At 45.8% G+C, this 20,757-nt stretch overlaps 2 protein-coding genes across 4 annotated transcripts in view; one reads left to right on the top strand and one right to left on the bottom strand.

The window, feature by feature from the left end:
* The window catches only part of LOC145552483 (uncharacterized), a 90,399-nt gene that overhangs the window by 25,290 nt on the left and 44,352 nt on the right, over window positions 1-20,757 (bottom strand). The window lies entirely within an intron of this gene.
* LOC145552669 (uncharacterized) lies at window positions 1,516-20,287 on the top strand. The gene is made up of 9 exons (XM_081610443.1): window positions 1,516-1,530; window positions 3,023-3,168; window positions 3,281-3,443; window positions 4,101-4,604; window positions 9,602-9,695; window positions 17,217-17,273; window positions 17,690-17,883; window positions 18,785-18,973; window positions 19,439-20,287. The coding sequence occupies exons 1-9, from the start codon at window positions 1,516-1,518 to the stop codon at window positions 19,472-19,474; spliced, it is 1,398 nt and encodes a 465-aa protein (XP_081466569.1). The 3' UTR covers window positions 19,475-20,287.

Genomic DNA, 20,757 nt, shown 5'->3' on the forward strand with positions numbered 1-20,757 from the left:
CTTCTGCAGAGTTTGAAGCCTGAAGGCCGCAATCCGGGACATGATGTCAATTAGTCCTTGTCCTTCCTCCTCCAGCTCTCACCCAGTGACATCCGGACCAGAAAAAGTCCACTAGTCTTTTGGAGACGCTGTATAATAGACGGTGGAGGCGTCAATACAGTCAGTTTGTGCCAGAGAGCCGAAGCGACCAAGTTATTAACTACCAAGACTCTTCCCCTGTAAGATAGCTGAGGTAGTAACCATTTCCATTTAGATAATCTGGCACACACTCTCTCCATGACACCCTCCCCATTTTTCTTCAAAACAGCCTCAGTGCCCAAATAAACCCCCAAGAATTTTAAACCCTGATCAACCCAGTGAATGTTACCTGGCAATACGGGGAGGTTATTGTTCTTCCATTGGCCGACTTTTAAAGCAGAACTTTTCTCCCAGTTAACTTTAGCTGAAGAGGCTTTTTCATAAAGCTCCAGACAATGCTGAAGACCCGTAACATCATTCTGGTTCTTGATAAAAATATTGATGTCGTCAGCATATGCAGAAATTATTAAATTTGGATTGCTAGGCAAACCTGGAAGAACAAGACCAGTGAGGGTGGAGCGAACTTTGTGTAACAGCGGCTCAACTACAATAGAATACAGCTGTCCAGATATGGGACAGCCTTGTCTAATTCCTCTCTGGACTTTAACAGGACGACTCAATCCTCCCCCAACTTTTATGACACAAAACTCTTCATTATATAATAAACCCAATAAAGAAATAAAACCTTCACCAAATCCAAATGCTCTCAATGTAGAAAAAAGAAAACAATGATCGACTCGATCAAAAGCTTTTTCTTGATCTAAAGAAATAATTCCAACATCCATTTCATATTGCTTACAAATGTCAAACAGATCTCTTAAAAGAAAAAGATTGTCCTTGATGGATCTCCCAGGAACACAATATGCTTGATCTCTGTGTATAATAAATTCAAGAACATTTTTCAGCCTGTTGGAAAGCACTTTAGAAAATAGCTTGGAGTCCACACAGAGGAGAGAGACAGGCCTCCAGTTCTTCAAAAGAGTCAAATCTCCTTTCTTTGGAAGCAGGGAAAGAACAGCTTGACGACAAGACGATGGTAATATTCCTGTTAAAATGCACTCCTGAAGTACCTCCCACAAGTCGTCCCCCAACAGCCTCCAGAAGTGTTTGTAGAAGTCGGCAGGTAGACCATCTAGGCCTGGACTCTTTCCCGAAGCCATCTGTCCAACCGCAGCCGTCAGTTCTTCTATTGAAACTCCAGCTTCCAGAATGTCCCGATCTGCAGCGGTGAGCTGAGGAAGACCATCCAACAAAGTCTCCCTGGAGCTTCTGCTACAGGTCTGCTTCCTGTAGAGGTCACTGTAAAAAGCTGCAGCATGTTCCTTCATAACGCCAGGATCAGCAGTCAGCGCTCCATCAGGGAGTCGGAGACAAACCAGCTGCTTCGCCCGGCTGACGCTCCTCTCCAGATCGAAAAAGAAAGATGTCGGGGCGTCCATGTCCTTCACCGAGGTGAACCTGGACCGAACTAAAGCCCCTTTTGCCCTCTCATGTAAAAAACTACTTAACTGATCCTTCTTAAATTTGTGCTGATTACCAGCGTCAGATGACAAATTCTCTTCAAAATCTTTAATTTCCCTTTCTAAGCTCTGAATCACTTTTTTAATTTTAACTGTAGAAAAACTCGTATATTGTTGGCAAAAGACTCTTATCTGAGCCTTTCCGACCTCCCACCACTCAATTAAAGACATAAATTCCGATTTCTTTGTTTTCCAAACTTGCCAAAAGTTACAAAAACTCTGACAAAAGAGAATGTCTCTAAGCAATTTCGTATTGAAATGCCAGTAAGATCCACCTCTAATATTACTCGGAAAAAGAAAATCCAAATATATCAAATGATGATCCGAAAAACCAACTGGAGAAATTAGACAGTTGGCCAAATTATTTCTAAAATTGTCTGGAATATAAAGCCTGTCCAACCGGGCCCCACTCACTGTCCCACCCTTCATTTTTACCCAGGTATATTGCCTGTCCTGGGGATGTTTAGTTCTCCAAGCATCAACCAGGCCCAGCTCTGCTGTCACCTCGGCTAATTTGGAGGATGATGGAGGATGATGGAGGATGCGGTTCTTCCCCTGTTCTGTCAGTTAAAAAATTTTCAGTACAGTTCCAATCACCCCCCATTACAACACACTCATTTTGATTGGACTGTTGCAAAAAAAATATACATGTCCTGAAACATTTTAATTCTTTGATCCCCTTGATTAGGCGCATAGACATTCATAAACCAGAATTGGGTCTTTCCTATTTCCCCTCTAACCACCAGGACTCTTCCTGGGACCAACTCAGTACTAGAAACAATCTTAATATCTAAGACTGGCGAGAATAAAATTGCTACACCAGCAGATGACCTGGTCCCATGAGATAGAAAATGTTTCCCTTTCCAGCTCAAACCCCACTCCACCTCATTTTCATGATCTGTGTGTGTCTCCTGTAAAAACACAACATCAAGTTTCTTCAGCCTAATCATATCTAAGCTGATCATCCTTTTATGAGGATCCCTCCCACCGTTGATGTTTAAAGTCCCAACCCTGATGTTACTCATTGAGGTGAAAAGGAGAAAGAAGACAGACAGAGACAGTAGAGAGAAAACCACCCCGTGCACTTTAATCATTGTCTTATTTCTGAGTTTTCAACTGTTTCAAACCCTTTTTTTTAGTTACGGACAAATGTCTTCGGACATTTGTCATGTGCTTCTTTAACCGGAAGCGTTTCTTCTCATCCAACATTTCAAACCCAACTATTCTCTGCGCCATTAACACGCTTCTGATAAACTTTTCCGCATCGGGAAAATAATCAAGAACTTTAACTTGCTTTCCAAACGTTTCATTCAGAAAATCATTAATTTCCTCCAGTGTGTACAACTCATCACTAGATATTTGCGAATCTGTAATGGAAACACTGTCCGAGTCACTGTCATCCTCCATGTCCTCCACCTGTACAGGTGGAGCTGCGGACCGATCCTCTGCAGCCTCGGCAGCAGCACAAACAGCAGTCCGATCGGTTTCTATACCCAAATCATTCCCATCCGATGGGTCAGGTTGTGCTGCCGCTTCAGCAGCAGCACAAACAGCCGTCCGATCGGTTACTGTATCCAAATCGTTCCCATCTGATGGGTCTTTTGGAACATCAGGTCCGGTTTCCTCAGTCTCCCCTTTTGCAACGCGTTTATCCTGTCCGCTGCTTCCCTCCCCGGCATCAGAACCAGCTTCTGCCGAGGAAGGATCTCCAACCACCCGAGGCTCTTCCGCTTCTCCTCCCCCCTCAGCCTGCTCCTCCTGCTGCTTGTGTGGACAGGAGGCCCGTTTGTGCCCAACATCTCCACACTCAAAACATTTCATGCTCCCAGTACTCGCATAAACCATGTAGGATCCTTCTTCATATTTTACTCTAAAAGAGACTTCTAACGTGGCAGCGTTTAAGAACATGAAAACTTGCCTCCTGAAGGACTGAACGTGTTTCAGTTTGTCATGTTTGCATCCCAAACCAATGGTTTTAAAACCACTCGCAAGTTTCCCAAAACGCTGAAGCTCTTTCTCCAACAAAGAGTTTGGGATGAACGGCGGGACACCGGAGACAATGACCCGGGTGGAAGGAACCACAAGCGGCGACACCTGCAGATACTCTCCGCTTATTGTCACCCCGCTAGCAATCAGCTGGTTCACCAGGCGCTGCTCTTTTAGAAATACCACGACTCCCTTATTCATCCTGTGACCAACTAGATCACCAACCGTCAACAGAACCGTTTCAACTGGAATTATCGGATCAGGTCGGATCTGAAAACCATTTCTCAAAGAGAGGGGCGGCGGCTCCGAAGACGCCATACCCCAAACAAAACGCGCTACAAGCGCTGAAAACACACGAAAACAACCAAGACTTGGAACCAAAACGAAGTCAAGACTATTAGAAAACACTTACATGAAGGAAAGAAAAAAAAATAAAAGAAAGAAAGACAATAACAACCGTTTAGGACACTTTCACTCTCTCGAACTCACCACCTGCAAACTCACCACCACCACTAGAGAGAGAGAGAGAGAGAGAGAGAGAGAGAGAGAGGAAAAAGTCGAGCATTAGGGTCTGCTGGGAGCCAGCCCTTCCACACAGCAGCAACAGCACCACCACCGCGTAATCAAGCTGGTCCAGGGCAGAAGCCACGTAGCACTTTGTTCACTGATAAGACTCCTTGGAAGAAGTATAAGAGCGCAAACTACAACTCTGAGCATGAGGATTTACTTTCTAAAGAGGAGAAAGGAAGAGCTTGGAGCGCCTTCTCGCTCTTCTCCACTCTGCTGGCAACGGGACGGAGCTCACAGGCGCGCACAGCTCCGCGAGCCGAGTCGCTGTCTCCTTCCTCATCCTCCTCATCCTCCCCTCCGCGCGCCGAGCTGAGGAGAGAGGCTCGCTCGCGCCTCCATAAATTCCCGGTCCGTTGGAGAGGCTCGAGGCTGGACAGCAAGATGAGCTCGTGGGTCCAGCTGCTGCTGCTCGCGTTGCTGGCGGCGTGTGCGCGGTTTGGCGTGGCCGAGGTAAGTAAAAATGGAAATAAAAAATCACCAGTAAAAGTTTACCGACACCTGTCAGAAAACTTAGCTACACCTTAAACTTTTCTTTAGAACTGTATTATTGACATAGCTATACGATAATATATGTTAGCCCAATATTAATATTTGTCACCGCTTTCCATGTATGGTGCCAGCAACCTCATGAAATAGGTTAAACGTTTTTATGTTTTGTTTTGTTTATATATATATATATATACATATATATATATACACATACATACATATATACATATATATACATATACATATATATATATATATATATATATATATATATATATATGTGTATATATATATGTATATATATATACACATATATATGTATATATATATATATATATACATATATATATATATATATATATATATATATATATATATATATATATAAAATATTTCGATTTAGCGCACCTGTTTCAACATACTCTTATAACAAAAGGTTTCCATGTGAGGTGGAACTCCCCTGATTTTCCTCTTTAGATAAACGCTGGGATCCAAAACACGCACATCCTGGTAGCAAGAAATGTGGGAGAAATTAGATGGACGCTAATTTGAAGCTGTTGTCTCCACGCGGTTGGACGTGATGAGTTCAGGGTCTCTAACAAACTCCTGGGTTACAATTTGGGAGTCCAGTTTGTTCTTGAATGATTGTAGGGGGTGAATAAGTAGTGAACCACAGAGCATAAATAATTATACCCATACACACTTGAGAGAGAGAAAAAGAGAGCAATTAAACTAATGTGCATGTTTTTGGATGATCTGGGGAAGCTGGAGTACAAGACCACACAGGTGTTGGGAGAACACGCACAAAAACGCCCCAAAGTCACAAAAGTAATTGTCATCCCATTGATTTCGTAGTCAGCTGTGCAACAGGAAGAATATGTGACTAACCAGTTTATAGAGCAAGTTTGCCACCAGAGCCAGGGGGAAAACACAGGGAAACAAGAAACACACACAAACACAAGGCAGCACACACGTGCAGCTCAAAAGACAAGATTTTTCTTTTGTTTTCCTCATCAAGCTGCATTAAAACTGATTGAATGTAAACCTTAAGGTAATTTCGCACCTACTAAAGGAGGTTCAGGTTGTTGCATGGTTCAAAATGGAGCTATAATCAGGTTTCTGTATGTCTCCTCTGTAACCCATGGCCTCTCCAAACTCCTCCCACGCCCGAGTTTTTGCCTCAGCGACAACCCGAGCCGCATGCCGTTTCGCCCGCCGGTACCCATCAGCTGCTTCTGGAGTCCCACAGGCCAAAAAGGCACGGTAGGACTCCTTCTTCAGCTTGACAGCATCCCTCACCTAAGGTGTCCACCAACGGGTTCGAGGGTTGCCGCCGCGACAGGCACCAACAACCTTGCGGCCGCAGCTCCGATAGGCCGCCTCGGCAATGGAGGTACGGAACATGGTCCACTCAGACTCAATGTCCCCCACCTCCCCGGAACGTGTTCGAAGTTCTGCCGGAGATGAGAGTTGAAGCTCCGTCTCACAGGGGACTCCGCCAGACGTTCCCAGCAGACCCTCACTACACGTTTGGGCCTGCCAGGTCTGACCGGCTTCCTCCCCCACCACCGGAGCCAACTCGTCACCAGGTAGTGGTCAGTGGACAGCTCCGCACCTCTCTTCACCCGAGTGTCCAAGACATACGGTCGCAAATCCGATGAGACGATGACAAAGTCAATCATCGAACTGCGGCCTAGGGCGTCCTGGTGCCAAGTGCACATATGGACGCCCTTATGCCTGAACATGGTGTTCGTGATGGACAATCCGTGACGAGCACAGAAGTCCAACAACAGAACACCGCTTGGGTTCAGATCGGGGGGGCCGTTCCTCCCAACCACGCCTCTCCAGGTCTCACTGTCATTGCCCACGTGAGCGTTGAAGTCTCCCAGTAGAACAAGGGAGTCCCCAGGAGGGGCACTCTCCAGTACCCCCTCTAAGGACTCCAAGAAGGGTGGGTAATCTGAACTGCCGTTCGGCCCGTAAGCACAAACAACAGTCAGAACCCGTCCCCCCACCCGTAGGCCGAGGGAGGCTACCCTCTCGTTCACCGGGGTGAACCCCAACGTACAGGCGCCCAAATGGGGGCAAAATGGGAGGAGTTTGGAGAGGCCATGGAGACAGACTTCCGTACGGCTTCGAGGCGATTCTGGTCCACCATCCGGCGTCTCAGGAGGGGGAAGCAGTGCAGCACCAACACTGTTTATAGTGGGGATGGTGCGCTGCTGACCTCAACTCGGGACGTTGTGGGCCGGTGGGCGGAATACTTTGAAGACCTCCTCAATCCCACCAACATGCCTTCTGTTGAGGAAGCTGAGCATGGGGACTCTGGGCTGGGCTCTCCAATCTCTGGGGACGAGGTCGCCGAGGTGGTCAAAAAGCTCCTCAGTGGCAGGGCCCCGGGGGTGGATGAGATCCGCCCGGAGCTCCTTAAGGCTCTGGATGTTGCGGGGTTGTGTTGGCTAACGCGACTCTGCAATATCGCATGGACATCGGGGGCAGTTCCCCTGGACTGGCAGACTGGGGTGGTGGTCCCCCTGTTTAAAAAGGGGGACCGGAGGGTGTGCTCCAATTACAGGGGGATCACACTCTTAAGCCTCCCTGGTAAGGTCTATTCAGGGGTCCTGGAGAGGAGGGTCCGTCGGATAGTCGAACCTCGGATTCAGGAAGAGCAGTGTGGTTTTCGTCCTGGTCGTGGAACACTGGACCAGCTCTACACCCTCAGTGGGGTCCTGGAGGGTGCATGGGAGTTCGCCCAACCAGTCTACATGTGTTTTGTGGACTTGGAGAAGGCGTTCAACCGTGTCCCTCGGGGGGCCCTGTGGGGGGTACTCCGGGAGTATGGGGTACCGGGCCCTTTGATACGGGCTGTCAGGTCCCTGTATGACCGGTGTCAGAGTCTGGTCCGCATTGCCGGCAGTAAGTCGGGCTCGTTTCCGGTGAGAGTTGGACTCCACCAAGGCTGCCCTTTGTCACCGATTCTGTTCATTACTTTTATGGACAGAATTTCTAGGCGCAGCCGAGGTGTTGAGGGGATCCGTTTTGGTGGCCTTAGGATCGCATCTCTGCTTTTTGCGGATGATGTGGTCCTGTTGGCTTCATCGGAACGTGATCTGCAGCTCTCACTGGAGCGGTTCGCAGCAGTGTGAAGCGGCCGGGATGAGGCTCAGTGCCTCCAAATCCGAGGCCATGGTCTTGAGCCGGAAAAGGGTAGAGTGCCTTCTCCGGGTCAGGGGGGTCGTCCTGCCTCAAGTGGAGGAGTTTAAGTATCTGGGGATCTTGTTCACGAATGAGGGAAGAAGGGAGCGGGAGATCGACAGGCGGAATGGGGCAGCGTCTGCCGTGAAGCGGGCGCTGTACCGGTCCGTCGTGGTGAAGAGAGAGCTGAGCCAAAAAGCGAAGCTCTCGATTTACCGGTCAATCTACGTTCCCACCCTCATCTATGGTCATGAGCTTTGGGTCATGACCGAAAGAACGAGATCACGGGTACAAGCGGCCGAAATGGGTTTCCTCCGCAGGGTGGCTGGGCTCTCCCTTAGAGATAGGGTGAGAAGCTCGGTCATCCGGGAGGGACTCAGAGTAGAGCCGCTGCTCCTCCACGTCGAGAGGAGCCAGTTGAGGTGGCTCGGGCATGTGGTAAGGATGCCTCCTGGACGCCTCCCTGGTGAGGTGTTCCGGGCACGTCCCACCGGGAGGAGGCCTCGGGGAAGACCCAGGACACGCTGGAGGGATTACGTCTCTCGGCTGGCCTGGGAACGCCTTGGGATTCCCCCGGAGGAGCTGGAAGAAGTGGCTGGGGAGAGGGAAGTCTGGGCCTCCCTTCTGAAGCTGCTGCCCCCGCGACCCGACCCCGGATAAGCGGAAGAAAATGGATGGATGGATGGATGGATCCTCTGTAACCCAACAATCTGGTTCTGTGTTTGGTTGACGCCATCCAGCTTATGTCCCATCAGCACAAAGAGTGTATCTGATCCAGATGTAGCACCATCGAGCTGTGACATCTTTCTGTCAAGACCAAAGGTCGCCCTATTTAACTTTTTGTTTCTGTTTTCATTCAACAGTTGCTTCATTACAGCACAAATCTGTAGAGCAGGTTTTCTCCACAAAGAAATCAGAAAGAGAGAGAGATGGGTGAAATCTGACCATCAGCTCTCCATCAGCTCTGTTCAAACAGGAAACCCAAACCACACCAGGGGTCCTATGTAGGTCAAGTGAGGCTTGACCAGAAATAAAAGGAAAAACAGGCAAAAATTTCTCTGCAAATAAAATCAGCTTGGATTTTATCAGCCGTTCTGCTTCCGCTTGCAGATTTCATCTGAACCAGGCGAGTCCTCTCCACAATGATTAGCCTGTGCCACTGACCTCGAAATCTAAACTGGGCTGAAGTACAAATCAACCTAGTCGGCCATGGGACGTGGCGATACGCACTCTGTTATCCTGATGTAAACAAAACGAGACGCATTCATGCGGTGAATGTAAATGCGTACAGTCCACCGTCTCTTTGAGAGCCTCCCAAAAAGGTAGACGTTTGATCTGTGAGGGATGACTTCAGCTTCCTGTCATCAAGCCGTCTTCTCATTTTCTGTCGTTTAGCTGGCATCACACAGAAAAGGAAATTTCAAATCTGACAGTGCTTTATGGGGGAAAGTTGCTAAAGCTTTGAGGAATACAGCCAGGAATTCCCCGGGTCTAATTTTAAAAGATCAAGGATTTGCAGCTGGGACACGAACACCGCCATGCGTTCTGCAACTCAAAGAGAAAGTTTGCAAACTTACGGGGGGTGGGGGAGTTAGAGGCTTTTAAAGACAATCGTAGTCGCGGAAGTACTGCGGTTTTTTCCCATCGCCTACTAAATTTTTTATTTTTTTAAGCTCATATGAGCTTTTGAATACATTCTGTTTTTCTGGTTTTGCACTAGTTTGTTATTTGGGCTGATTTTTTTCCTGTTTGTGTCTGAGGAGGACCCTCTGCCTGCAGCGCTGGTGGAGCTGGTTAGAAACAGCCCCATCAACTCCGTACAGGACCTCCAGCAGCTGCTACACACTTATTCCGTAGGTAAAGACCCAAAGCTTTTGTTTTTCTTTCTTTTCCATCTTACAGACACATGGAATCAATTTAAATCAATTTTAAGATTAAAGAGGAAGCAAAACTCTTTAGTAATCTGGCATCGAAATCCAGTGATGCACTTCAACTGAGCAACAACATCCCTTGAGATCCTTCATTTTTATGAGATTTATTTTTAGATTTTTATACAGATACATAAACAATATTCTTAACTTCCTAACATCACTTACTTGTATTCCACGCACACACATCGAAAATAAAAGGTAACAACTGCAAAAGGCAACTTAAACTACTCAAATGTTATCGGTAACTCGACTCCTTCCTTTTCTTCTCCTTTTTTTCATCTGCGTGCTGATCCACAGGTGCTCTAAGCTCCGCCCCCCTTAAAGAGCCTCAGCACTTAGGCAGCCTTTTTCACAGCCGCCCCCGTATTCACCTGTGAATATGAATAACCGAAAAAAGGCTGAGTAGAAGCAGTGATTAATCGTCCTTAGGCAGGGCAGGTAGGCTCACAAGTCTTGCCACGGGTCGAACGTAGGTGCGTCCCTTCACAGTCACTTCAGCTGATCTGATCCGGGTGTCTGGTCCAGGAAAAACTTGAGAGACTTTACCCACAGGCCAAAGTGTTCGCGGAAGCTGGTTGCCCACAATCATGACCACATCTCCTACTTGTAGATTGGCTGACTCAGTCTGCCACTTCTGGTGGGCTTGGAGTCCTGGCAGGTAGTACTTCAGGAAGTTCTGCCAGAAATGGTCAGCTAGAATCTGGCTGTGCCTCCATCTTCTCCGTCCTAGAATCTCTGGGCTGTCGTAGATGACTTGCGGCAGCGAAGCATCCCGCCGCCACATGAGGAGATAGTTAGGGGTCACTGGGTCAGGATCCGCTACTTCAGATGAGGTGTAACCCAGGGGTTTTGAATTGAGCATCCCCTCAATTTCAATCAGAACACTGTGCAGCACCTCCTCAGTGACGATTTGGGCTCCGATGATAACTTGAAGAGCAGTCTTTAGTGAGCGAATTTCACGCTCCTAGCAACCTCCGAAGTGTGGGGAACCAGGAGGATTAAAAATGAGCTTGATTTGCTGGCAAGCTAGCTGCTCTTTCAGGTCTGGGTGAAGAGCTCGAAATGCTTCTTACAGCTCACGTTCTCCTCCTCGGAAGTTTGTCCCCTGATCACATAGACTCTCCTTGGGTTTCCCACGCCTGGCTATAAAGCATCTCAGAGCCATTAAGAAAGCATCTGTGTCCATACTGGGATCAAGTCAAGGTGCACTGCTCTTGTAGTTAGGCATTTAAACAGTATTCCCCACCTTTTCTCATTACTGCGTCGGATTTTGATGGTGTATGGCCCAAAACAATCCACACCCGTGGAATAGAATGCCGGCTTGAACAAACGCAGTCTGCCTGGAGGGCGGTCCGCCATCCGAGGTGGGTTAGGGCGACCTTTCCACCTCTTGCACTCAACACAGGATCTTTGATGGCGGCGTACTGCTTCACGTCCACGTAGCACCCAGTATCTCCTTCTGATCTCGGCAAACACCCTTTCTGGCCCGGGATGATGGAGCTTACCATCATAATCTTGTATGATGAGTTGAGTCAGAGCGTGTCTGGGGTCCAGAACAATGGGGTGCACTTCATCTACAGTCAGGTCAGGATTCCGACGTAACCGGCCTCCTACTCTGATGAGCCCTGTTTCCTCATCGAACTCAGGTGCAAGTAGAAGAAGGCAACTGGATTTGGCAATAGGCTTGCCGGCCTTTAACTGGGTGATCTCCTCCAAGAATGATTCCCTTTGGGCTTGTTGTAGGGCTTCTACCTCAGCAGCAGCATGGGAATCAGCGGTGAGAGGGTGGTTTGGGTCAGCCGCCCCGTGAAGCTGATGTGCTATGGCCTTTATGTAGCTGTCCCAAGTCTGATGCTGGCATGGATCTGGAACATTAGAGCTGGACGCAGTCAGACAAACAGCTTGTCATTTCAGCTCATCTTCAGGATCTCTCTGAGGTGGGGGTGGTAGATCAGGCCAGTAACGTGGAGCTAGTTTCAGGAATGCAGGTCCATCTGTCCATCTGCTGCCTTTGCTGATGTCTTGGAGAGTGAGGCCACGAGTGGATTGTCTCGTGAGGGCACATACCTCCATGTGGCAGTTACGGTCATGTCTTGTATTTCCGCCACACGAGTGCCCACGAACACCTTGTATCTGCAGGAGTCTGAACTCAACCAGGTTAGGACTGTGGCTGAGTCGGACCACAAGATGCAGCTGCTTATGGGAAGAGTTAATTCAGAGCTGATGACCTTGTAGAGTTGAGCACCTGTTAGAGCAGCACACAGCTCTAACCGAGGAACAGATTGTTGCTTCTTTGGAGCAACACGAGACCGAGCTGCAAGGAAGGCAACCTCAACTTCTCCCTCAGGACTTCCTGTCCTGAGACAAGCCACTGATCCATACGCCTGTTCGGAGGCATCGCAGAATACATGAATATCTCTCACACCAGTCCCTGGTTGGTCTAACCGGGGACTGGTGTAGCATCTAGGCAGTGTGATCTTGTGCAGCTGTTCCAGCTCTGCTTCCCATGCTTGCCACTTCTGCAGCAGCTCCTCAGGGAGTTGTGGGTCATCCCAATCTCTCTTTTCCTCCCACAGGTGGCGTACAATAACTTTGGCTCGGGTGGTATACCAAGAGGATCATACTGGGTGGCTAAAACTCTATAAATATTCCTCATAGTAACCACTGAGCAATGGATGTGTCTGTGTTTGTAAGTGAGGGTGTCAGACTTATAGTTCCAGTGTAGCCCAAGGGCTGGCTCTTGGATGTCAGACTGACCTTGACTGAGCCACAGTTCACAGCTGGATGACCTGAGGTCTGGAGGAAGATGGTGGATGACGTCTGGATTGTTACTGGCCCACTGTCTCAGTTCAAATCCCCCATCAGCCAGGAGGTGACGCAGTTTGTCAACGAGTGTCTTGGCAGCTACTGGGCATGCAAGACTCTGTAAGCAGTTGTCCACATAGAAGGACTTGTTAATGGCAACATAAACGTCTTCTTCTGGTTGGCTGTGATCCATGATGTGTTTCTGTAACGCGAATGTTGCACAACAAGGGCTGCAAGTAGTTCCGAATGGAAGTACCTGCCACTCGTAGACATGAGGGGGCTTGTCTCGGTTCATGTCCCGCCATAGAAATAAAGCAGGGGTCGATCTGCAGGTAGGAGCCTCACTTGGTGGAACATGCCACGAATATCACTGCTGAAGGCCACAGCATGTTCCCTGAAACGTAGGAGCACCGCTAGCAAGGCAGGGCAGAGAGTGGGACCTGGTAAGAGGAGTTGGTTTAGGTTGTAACCTTGGTGTTGGAATGAACAGTTGTACACCACCCGGTTCTTCCCATTATGTTGAACCATGTGATGGGGTATATACCAAGCTTCACCACCGATCTCTGGTTGATGATCCACCAACTTCACTACATAGCCAGATCCTACAAGCTTCTCGATCTCCATCTGATAGGCAGCAGCTTGTTCTGGTGACTTAGCTAGACGCTTCTCTGTGCTTCTCAGGAGAGGCAATACTGCTTCTGGTGTGGCGTTCAGGAGAGGCATGTTGTTGGTTCGAAGAAGGGGTGTGGCATAGTGCTCAACACCACTGACATTAACTCTCACTGTCTGTTCTTGCAGGAGCCTAACTGCCTCTTGATCTTGTCGTGACCTAACTGCTAACTTCTCACTGCGGTAAGGGAGCACATCCATCTGCCATAATTTCTCTACACAGGAGAACAGCTCTGTAGGTGATGATGCAGATGTGAAGAGGCAGTGACTCACATTTGGGATGGATTCTATGGCTTGAGCAGGTCCCTGTAGCGTCCATCCGAGGAGAGTCTTCACTGCTGCCGGCCCACCAGGTGGTCCTAGTCTGATTGGCTCCACAGGTGTAATGAGGCGTGTGTAATCAGCGCCAATCAGCAGCATGGGACGGACTCTGTGTAGAGGAGGGAGAAGCAAACCTGACAGATGTTTATACTTCTGCTGGAGTGAGACAACTGAATGGGAATGCTCTGCTAAACTCAGTCGCTCGGCTGTGAAGGCATTCTGGATGCTGTACACTTTGTCAGGGTTGGCTGCTGGGGAAATTGTGAAAGACACGGCCGCCCCATGGAACTTCTCCACTTCTTGTCTGACTGTACGAAGAGCCAACACCTCTTTACTTTCTTTAAGACCCAACTGCTTGGCAGCAGACTGAAGCAGGATGGTCCGTTCAGATCCATCGTCCAAGACAGCATACGTCTCAAGGTACTTGTCACCGTTTCTCAGAAGTAACTTACTGATCTTCAGTAGCACCTTACAGTTGTAGTCAGGTCGGTCAACGTACACAACTTTGTTGGCAGTGTTTACAAGGCAGTTTTCTGCTGGAGGTGGAACTGATGCTTGTTCCTCCTCTGCTTTCTCATTCACCTCATGCAGCACAAGCAGATGTCTCCTACCACAGGTTTTGCAGGGAGCTTTAAGTGTACATTTTGCTGCTTGGTGATTGCGTCCACAACGCCAACACTTATTATTCGTTTTAATCCATGTCACCTTCTGTTCTTTGCTCAGGGTCTTAAAGTTAGAACAGTTGTTCAGGAAGTGCTTGTCATTGTCACAATAGGGACAGTAGGTCGTAACCTTCTCTATTACCCTTGACTTGTTGACAGCAGGTCCATGTGTAGGTGGTGCTGCTACACTATTTGATCCAGAGACCTTCTCAGTACCCAGGAGGATAGTAGCAGTCTTACTTGAGGGTTTAGGAGTGCGCTTGGTATCAGACTTCTTGTTAAATGACTCCTCTCTCTTGGGGGGCTTCATGCTGTCTTCCTGAACTTCTAGCTCATATTCTAGCCAATCAGAAAAGTCAACGAGGGTAGGAATGACTACTCTGAGAGGGTGGATGAATCTCTTAAAATTGGTGTTGAGGTCATAGGGGAGTTTACTTAAAAGCCTTGAAACATGAGAGCCGCAGACTAACTCGACTTGGCCTCTTTGCCCCAGTTGTTCCAACATGCCTACTAGTGACCGGACATTGAGGGCAAACAGGCGAAAGCTCTTAACATCACCACTGCGTATATTCGGACCGTCCATTAACTCTGCAATCCGTTGCACTGCAAGCTTGTGGGGCTGTCCATACATCTTTGTGAGAGCCATCATTATATCAGTGTAAGGTTGCCTTGAGTTGCAGTAGGAGTCTGCTACAAGTGAAGCTTCTTCACACTGAAGGTGATCAGTAAGGATCTGGTACTTGTATCTTTCAGTAGCATCACCTGGTAATAGATTCTCTAAGGCAATTTTCATGCGTGAAAATTCTCTGGGGTCAGGTGATGTAAATCTGGGGATGGTGGGCTTTGGCCCCCTGTACGTGGTCTCTCTCTGTGGCTCATTAAAGCTGGGAACTTGGAAAAATGAAGAATCTCTATGTGAATAGGAAGAGGTACTCTGCTGCGGTGCTGGTGCGTAGTACGGGTTATAAGGCAGACCACCGGATGTTTGGGTAACTCTGGGTTGAGTGAAATCTGATGGCAGTTCTCTTCGGGAGCTGAATGTTGGATATTGTAGCTGCTGGTGTGCTGGAGAATAAGTAAGGGGTTGGTAATGTCCATAACCACCACCGTAAACACTTTGAGGTGGAGGAGGTGGGAATACAGGCTGATAAGCTGCTGGCTGGGACTGTAAAGCAACCATCAGGCTCTGAAACTGTTTACGAAGCTCAGCGTTTTCTTGGCGCATCTCTTCAAGGGCAACACAAAACTCAGGAACTTGGTAGGTGATTGGTGGTGATGGAGATCTGGTAGTTGGATGCTCTGGTGCCCTTTGCTCTACTAATAATTCCCCTGCAGCTTCTGTCTGGAATCTACTCTGAGCTCCAGGTCCACTTAGGTCATAATCTGACAGGTAGGAAGGAACTGACATTCGTCGTTTGGGTCGAGTGTCCAATGCTTTTGACTCTGGGTTCTGCATCCTTTAACAGCAATCTGCTACTCCGGCTCGAAGGACCATAAAAAATTAGGAAAACTTTAAACTCGCTGATGGAAATGTCAAATCACTGTGGCGAGTCCGGTCAGAACCCCTAAGAAACCAGAGTCGGTTGATTCAATCTGCACTTGCTGTTCAGTCTTTATTTCGCCGTAGCGGTGTGGTTCTACAAATATAAATAATAATACAACATCAGTGCCTGATGAATAAATGACTGAAATAACACACTTACTTAACTAACTGCACCAATAAAGGTTACACAATCATTCTTTCTAATTAAACACGACACAAAACCACGTTGTGTAGCTCAAGTGCGCACGTGAACGAAGCATGCAATCAATTATCGCTAAAACTTAAATATTCAGATACATAAACAATATTCTTAACTTCCTAACATCACTTACTTGTATTCCACGCACACACTTTTATCGAAAATAAAAGGTAACAACTGCAAAAGGCAATTTAAACTACTCAAATGTCATCGGTAACTCGACTCCTTTCTTTTCTTCTCTCCTTTTTTTCATCTGCGTGCTGATCCACAGGTGCTCTAAGCTCCGCCCTCCTTAAAGAGCCTCAGCACTTAGGCAGCCTTTTTCACAATAATGTTTTTGCACATCCCTGACACATCACCTGTCAATACACACAAACGAACTGTCGGGTGCGGCTATTTCTCCTCTCCTGTCATACTTTACTGGCTTTGATTTTTCAAAACATCACCCGCATCAAAGCATAAGAGTCAGGGGACATTTCAAAATAAGAGCATACTCACAAAGCTGAACATCTTGAAATAACTACAGTATATAATTTTATTTGTTTTTTTGATGATTATGTAATGTTTGTGAACATTTGGAGCCTAATTGAGTCAAAATTGGACAATTTATTTAACTAAACACACAGCATTAGTGTAGATTCACTTAAAATATTTTAGATTTTTAGCTCAGGTTGATTAAATGTAGTTGAGGTTCCATAAAGAACAGATCAATGTAGTGCTGATCAGTGTCAGGAGGATAAACCTGATTGTTGTGCTCTTACGGTGAGCTGACGTCAGCTGGTTAATTAGTTGCTCCAGCTTCTCAGTTGTATCTTTGCAAGATTCACAGATTTTCCATTAATGGAAATGTGTCCAAACTTTCCATTGTTACAGTTTTTTTCTTAGCCAGCTTGCAGGCAGTGCACAGCAATGGGTGGGGGAGGGGCAGCACCACATTGACTCTCTGCTCTACACAGCTGGAAAAAACACCCCACAGTTACTTCTGCCCTTTCTGTACTAGGAGGAGTTTAAACTACAAAAACATTTATATTAAGTTTATGTCTTGGCCAGGTCTTCCTCATAAAAAAGATATTTGATCTCAATGGGACTAAAATGGTAAAAGTTAAAGAAAATGAAACAAAAACATTAAAACAAGACATTTTGAAACCGTAGTGTACCATGACCGCTCCACCCCTGGTTTCTGTGCACAGTCAGCGTTTTATTTATCTTCTTCTAATGGCATAAATGATGTTTGTGTTGCTGTCTCAGATGAGGAGGAAGCTAACTCTGCAGCCAACGGAGGTCACAGACTTCCACGCAGCCCCGGTGAGCCAAACCTCTTTACTTGGTTGTTGTGATCTTTTATCATTATTATTTATTTTTTTTACATATTTCTGCGTTGTTTGTCCTCTTAGGAAACTCGTTATGTTGGCTAAAGAACGCTCTGCCAGTCCGTCTGGGAGATGATTAATAGTTTTTGTGACAGAGGGAAAATCTTTCTCTGTTAACCTTTTTGTCGTTGTTCTCATGAAGCAGAACTCAAAATTTCCAGAAGCTGATCTACAACTTTTCTTTTCTAATCTTTGAATAAAACCTACTCAGTGTTTCTGCTTTTCAATACACGTCCTTGTGTATCAATAACAGAAAAATTCAAACTCTCGAGCAGAGAAGTACACATTGTCTGGCTCATCAACCTCAGAACGTGCCGCTGACTCTGTAGCATGTCGTGTTTGCTCCCTCAGAAACTCAGCCCGCCGAGCGGGCTAGATGTAAAATTCGCACAGAAGTGGTCAATCTCACCAGAGACATGGTGGACCGCAACAACGCCAACTTTCTGGTGTGGCCGCTGTGCGTGGAAGTCCAGCGCTGCTCTGGCTGCTGTAGGATTCAGAGAATGCAGTGCGTTTCCAATGCCATAAACACCAGAAACCTGGAGGTAAATGAACATGCTTTGTCTTAACGATTAGTAAGTAGAAAGTAAAACCCAAAGTTGGTTCCTGTCCCAAACAGACTTAGATGTTCAATTATTTCCCTTTGATTTAAGATGTTTGTTTCTGATATAAATGACAGGTATCTCCCAAAAGATAATAAAACAATGAGAAAGAATCATTCTGTTACATGCAGCGTTTTTAATAATCAGTAGAAAAAAATGTTTTAGATTTAGAGCAATTACAGCTGTTTCATGATCGCTTTTTGCATATTTCAGCAGGTTTTTGACGCTTTATCTTTGGTGATGTTGGAAGGCCTTCTTGCCGTCACCATTAACTCCCTCTGGACTATTAGAAATGTTGAGCTTATCTGAAAGTAATTGAGAATAACAACTGTAATTCATAGTAAAAAATATTTTGTAACTTTCTACATAAATTTAAAAATACATCAACAGGTGTTTAATTATAAAAAAAACCAAAGATTTTCATGAAGATCACCTGACAAAAATTGAAATTAGTTTAGCTTGAGTCATCTTCCTTCAGTAACAACTTCCACATAAAAGAGTGTTTTGCCATTAGTGCTTATACATGTTGCATTCATTGACTGAAAAAAAGTAAGATTTTTAGTTTACAGCCAGCCAAACACCGACGAGGTGAATCAGACGCATAAAATGTAAAAGACTTGCTCTGCATCTTATTTTTCTGTGCTTTTCAAGTAGTTCACTCTGACAAGCAACAGAAAATTGCAGCTCTGGTTATTTAACCTCCATTTGTTGCCTAGCAACAGCTCCTTTTTGAGCACATAAAAGCATACATTTGTCATAGCGTCTCCACAAGACGTTTTTTTATTTTTCTTTAACTCGGAGTACCGCCCAGTGACTACTGTCTTCTTCTTCCCAACCTCTCCAGGTCACCAAGATCACGTTCAAAAACCTTATACCTGCTTTTACTAAGGCTGTGGTGTCGGTCATGGATCACATGGATTGCACATGTCAGCTTTGGCCGAGCCCCGCTCTGCTCAAGAAGAGAGCCACTCACAGGCTGCACAGCAACCTGCATCGAAATCAGACCCTCGGCCCGGCACCGGCGCAAGGACAGGTACAAATTTTACTCTGCGCGTTTTCCATCATCCGGATTAAAGGTTTAACATTAATAACCAGGGTACAGAATGCATTAATCAGTTTTACTGTAATCTCTGAACATCTGATGTTAGCATGAGCTCCTTTTCGCTGCTTCAGAATCTGAGAAAGCTGCTACTGTTAGAGAGCGCAGTGATCAGGTGCTGGGTGGGATTAAACAGCAAGAAGTGGCAGAAAAGTGGAAATGATTGGAGTCAAAATATTTTTGATTTTGGTTCTTTTTGTACTTAAGATAGATTTAGAACCACTTCTCTAAAATCATTAAACATTTCTCAATTTTTAGACGCTTTAAAATGAAACATAGTCGAAAGTAATTTGAGCATATCTCTCTTACAAGACAGATTGTAGCCGTACTGACACTTTTCTCTGTTGTTTTGGCCACATTGAAAATGTACCATAACACACAGCAAACAATTTTTTTCAGGACGGACCTGCTCAGGAGAAAGCTTCCCTCATTTGACAGTTCAAAGTCCCAAAGACGGATAAAGATGCGACTGTGTGGGACCGAAGAGGCATCGCTGTACAACTGCGGAAATAGTGCAATTTCTCTGAATCCTTGCTTAGATATCATGAAAGAGAGATGCTGCACTTCAATGTCAAAAACCAAGGCTGTATGGGAGGTTTCTTTTTGGAAGACGTTGTAAAACCACTGGCAAGGTGAAACGTAAAGAACAATTGGTTAAAACGTTAACAAAAGTTGATTAACCGTTTGCTAAAAATGATGAGTTGCGTAATCTTTAAGACAATCAGAATGAGACCGCAAAACGAGCAGAAATTTTCAGAGTGATATTGATCATCAACTCACAAAATCAATCATGATCTCTTTTTTTCTTTAACCGTGTGTAATTATATTTCACTCATTGCAAACACTGGAATGACACACACACACACACACACACACACACACACAGCATCTAAATCGCATTGCAATCGTATTTATAACCCGACTAGTTTCCACTGTTTTGTAATCACAAACTTCAGTGAATTTCTTTGAATTTCTATAACAGAGAAACACAAAGTAGTGCATAATTCAGAAGCAGATTGAAAGTGAAATATGATTAGAATTTTCTTTTACAAATCAAAAAACATTTTTGGAAGAAAAATCCAAACCTCTGTCCATTTCCTTCCACTTAATCACTGTGCACTGCTTTGCGTTTGTCGCATGAAATCAGAATAAAGTTGATAAGTTTGTGGTGTTAATGTGACAAAGTGTGGAAAAAGTTTGGGTGTGTGGATAATTTTGTAAGTAACCAACACAAACTCTGTTGCAGAATCAACACCAAGCGGACTGTGCGCTACGTTTCTTATTTGTCTTTACTGTGGATTCATGTTCTATAGAAATACTGCCAAGAAGACATGCTGAGACTGAGATTTTCTAAAAGATTTGTGTAGATTTGTGGCTTAGAACAGAAAGAAATTGTTAATGGTGCCCAAACTCGCCATGACCTCCCAGCCAGATGTTAAATTTCTTAGTGCAGAAAATGTGTGAATGGTTGTTTTCTGTGTCTAAATTAGTGGTGCTGTGTGCACAAGTCAACACTTCTGTTATTTATCTCAGACGTATTTCTCAAAACAGCTTTAGAAATATGTTTTCTCAACCTTCCTCTCTGAATTGAACCTAGTAAAATTAATAAATCTGCTCTCTCTAAGCTCTTCTGTAAGATGTTGCAACACATTGGTTTAATTTCTTTGAGATGAATTCATAAGGCCATGCATTTAAACTTTAAACTTTTTTTATGTTAT

Source organism: Poecilia reticulata, chromosome 8 (genome assembly GCF_904066995.2).
Source record: "Poecilia reticulata chromosome 8, P_reticulata-male-v2, whole genome shotgun sequence".
In the NCBI taxonomy this organism is placed as follows: domain Eukaryota; kingdom Metazoa; phylum Chordata; class Actinopteri; order Cyprinodontiformes; family Poeciliidae; genus Poecilia; species Poecilia reticulata.

Coding starts and splice junctions, on each gene's coding strand:
- LOC145552669 (XM_081610443.1), top strand. Junction 3,444..4,100: donor CCAGTACTCGCATAAACCAT/GTAGGATCCTTC, acceptor CACCACCACTAG/AGAGAGAGAGAGAGAGAGAG. Junction 17,884..18,784: donor TAAACACCAGAAACCTGGAG/GTAAATGAACAT, acceptor CAACCTCTCCAG/GTCACCAAGATCACGTTCAA.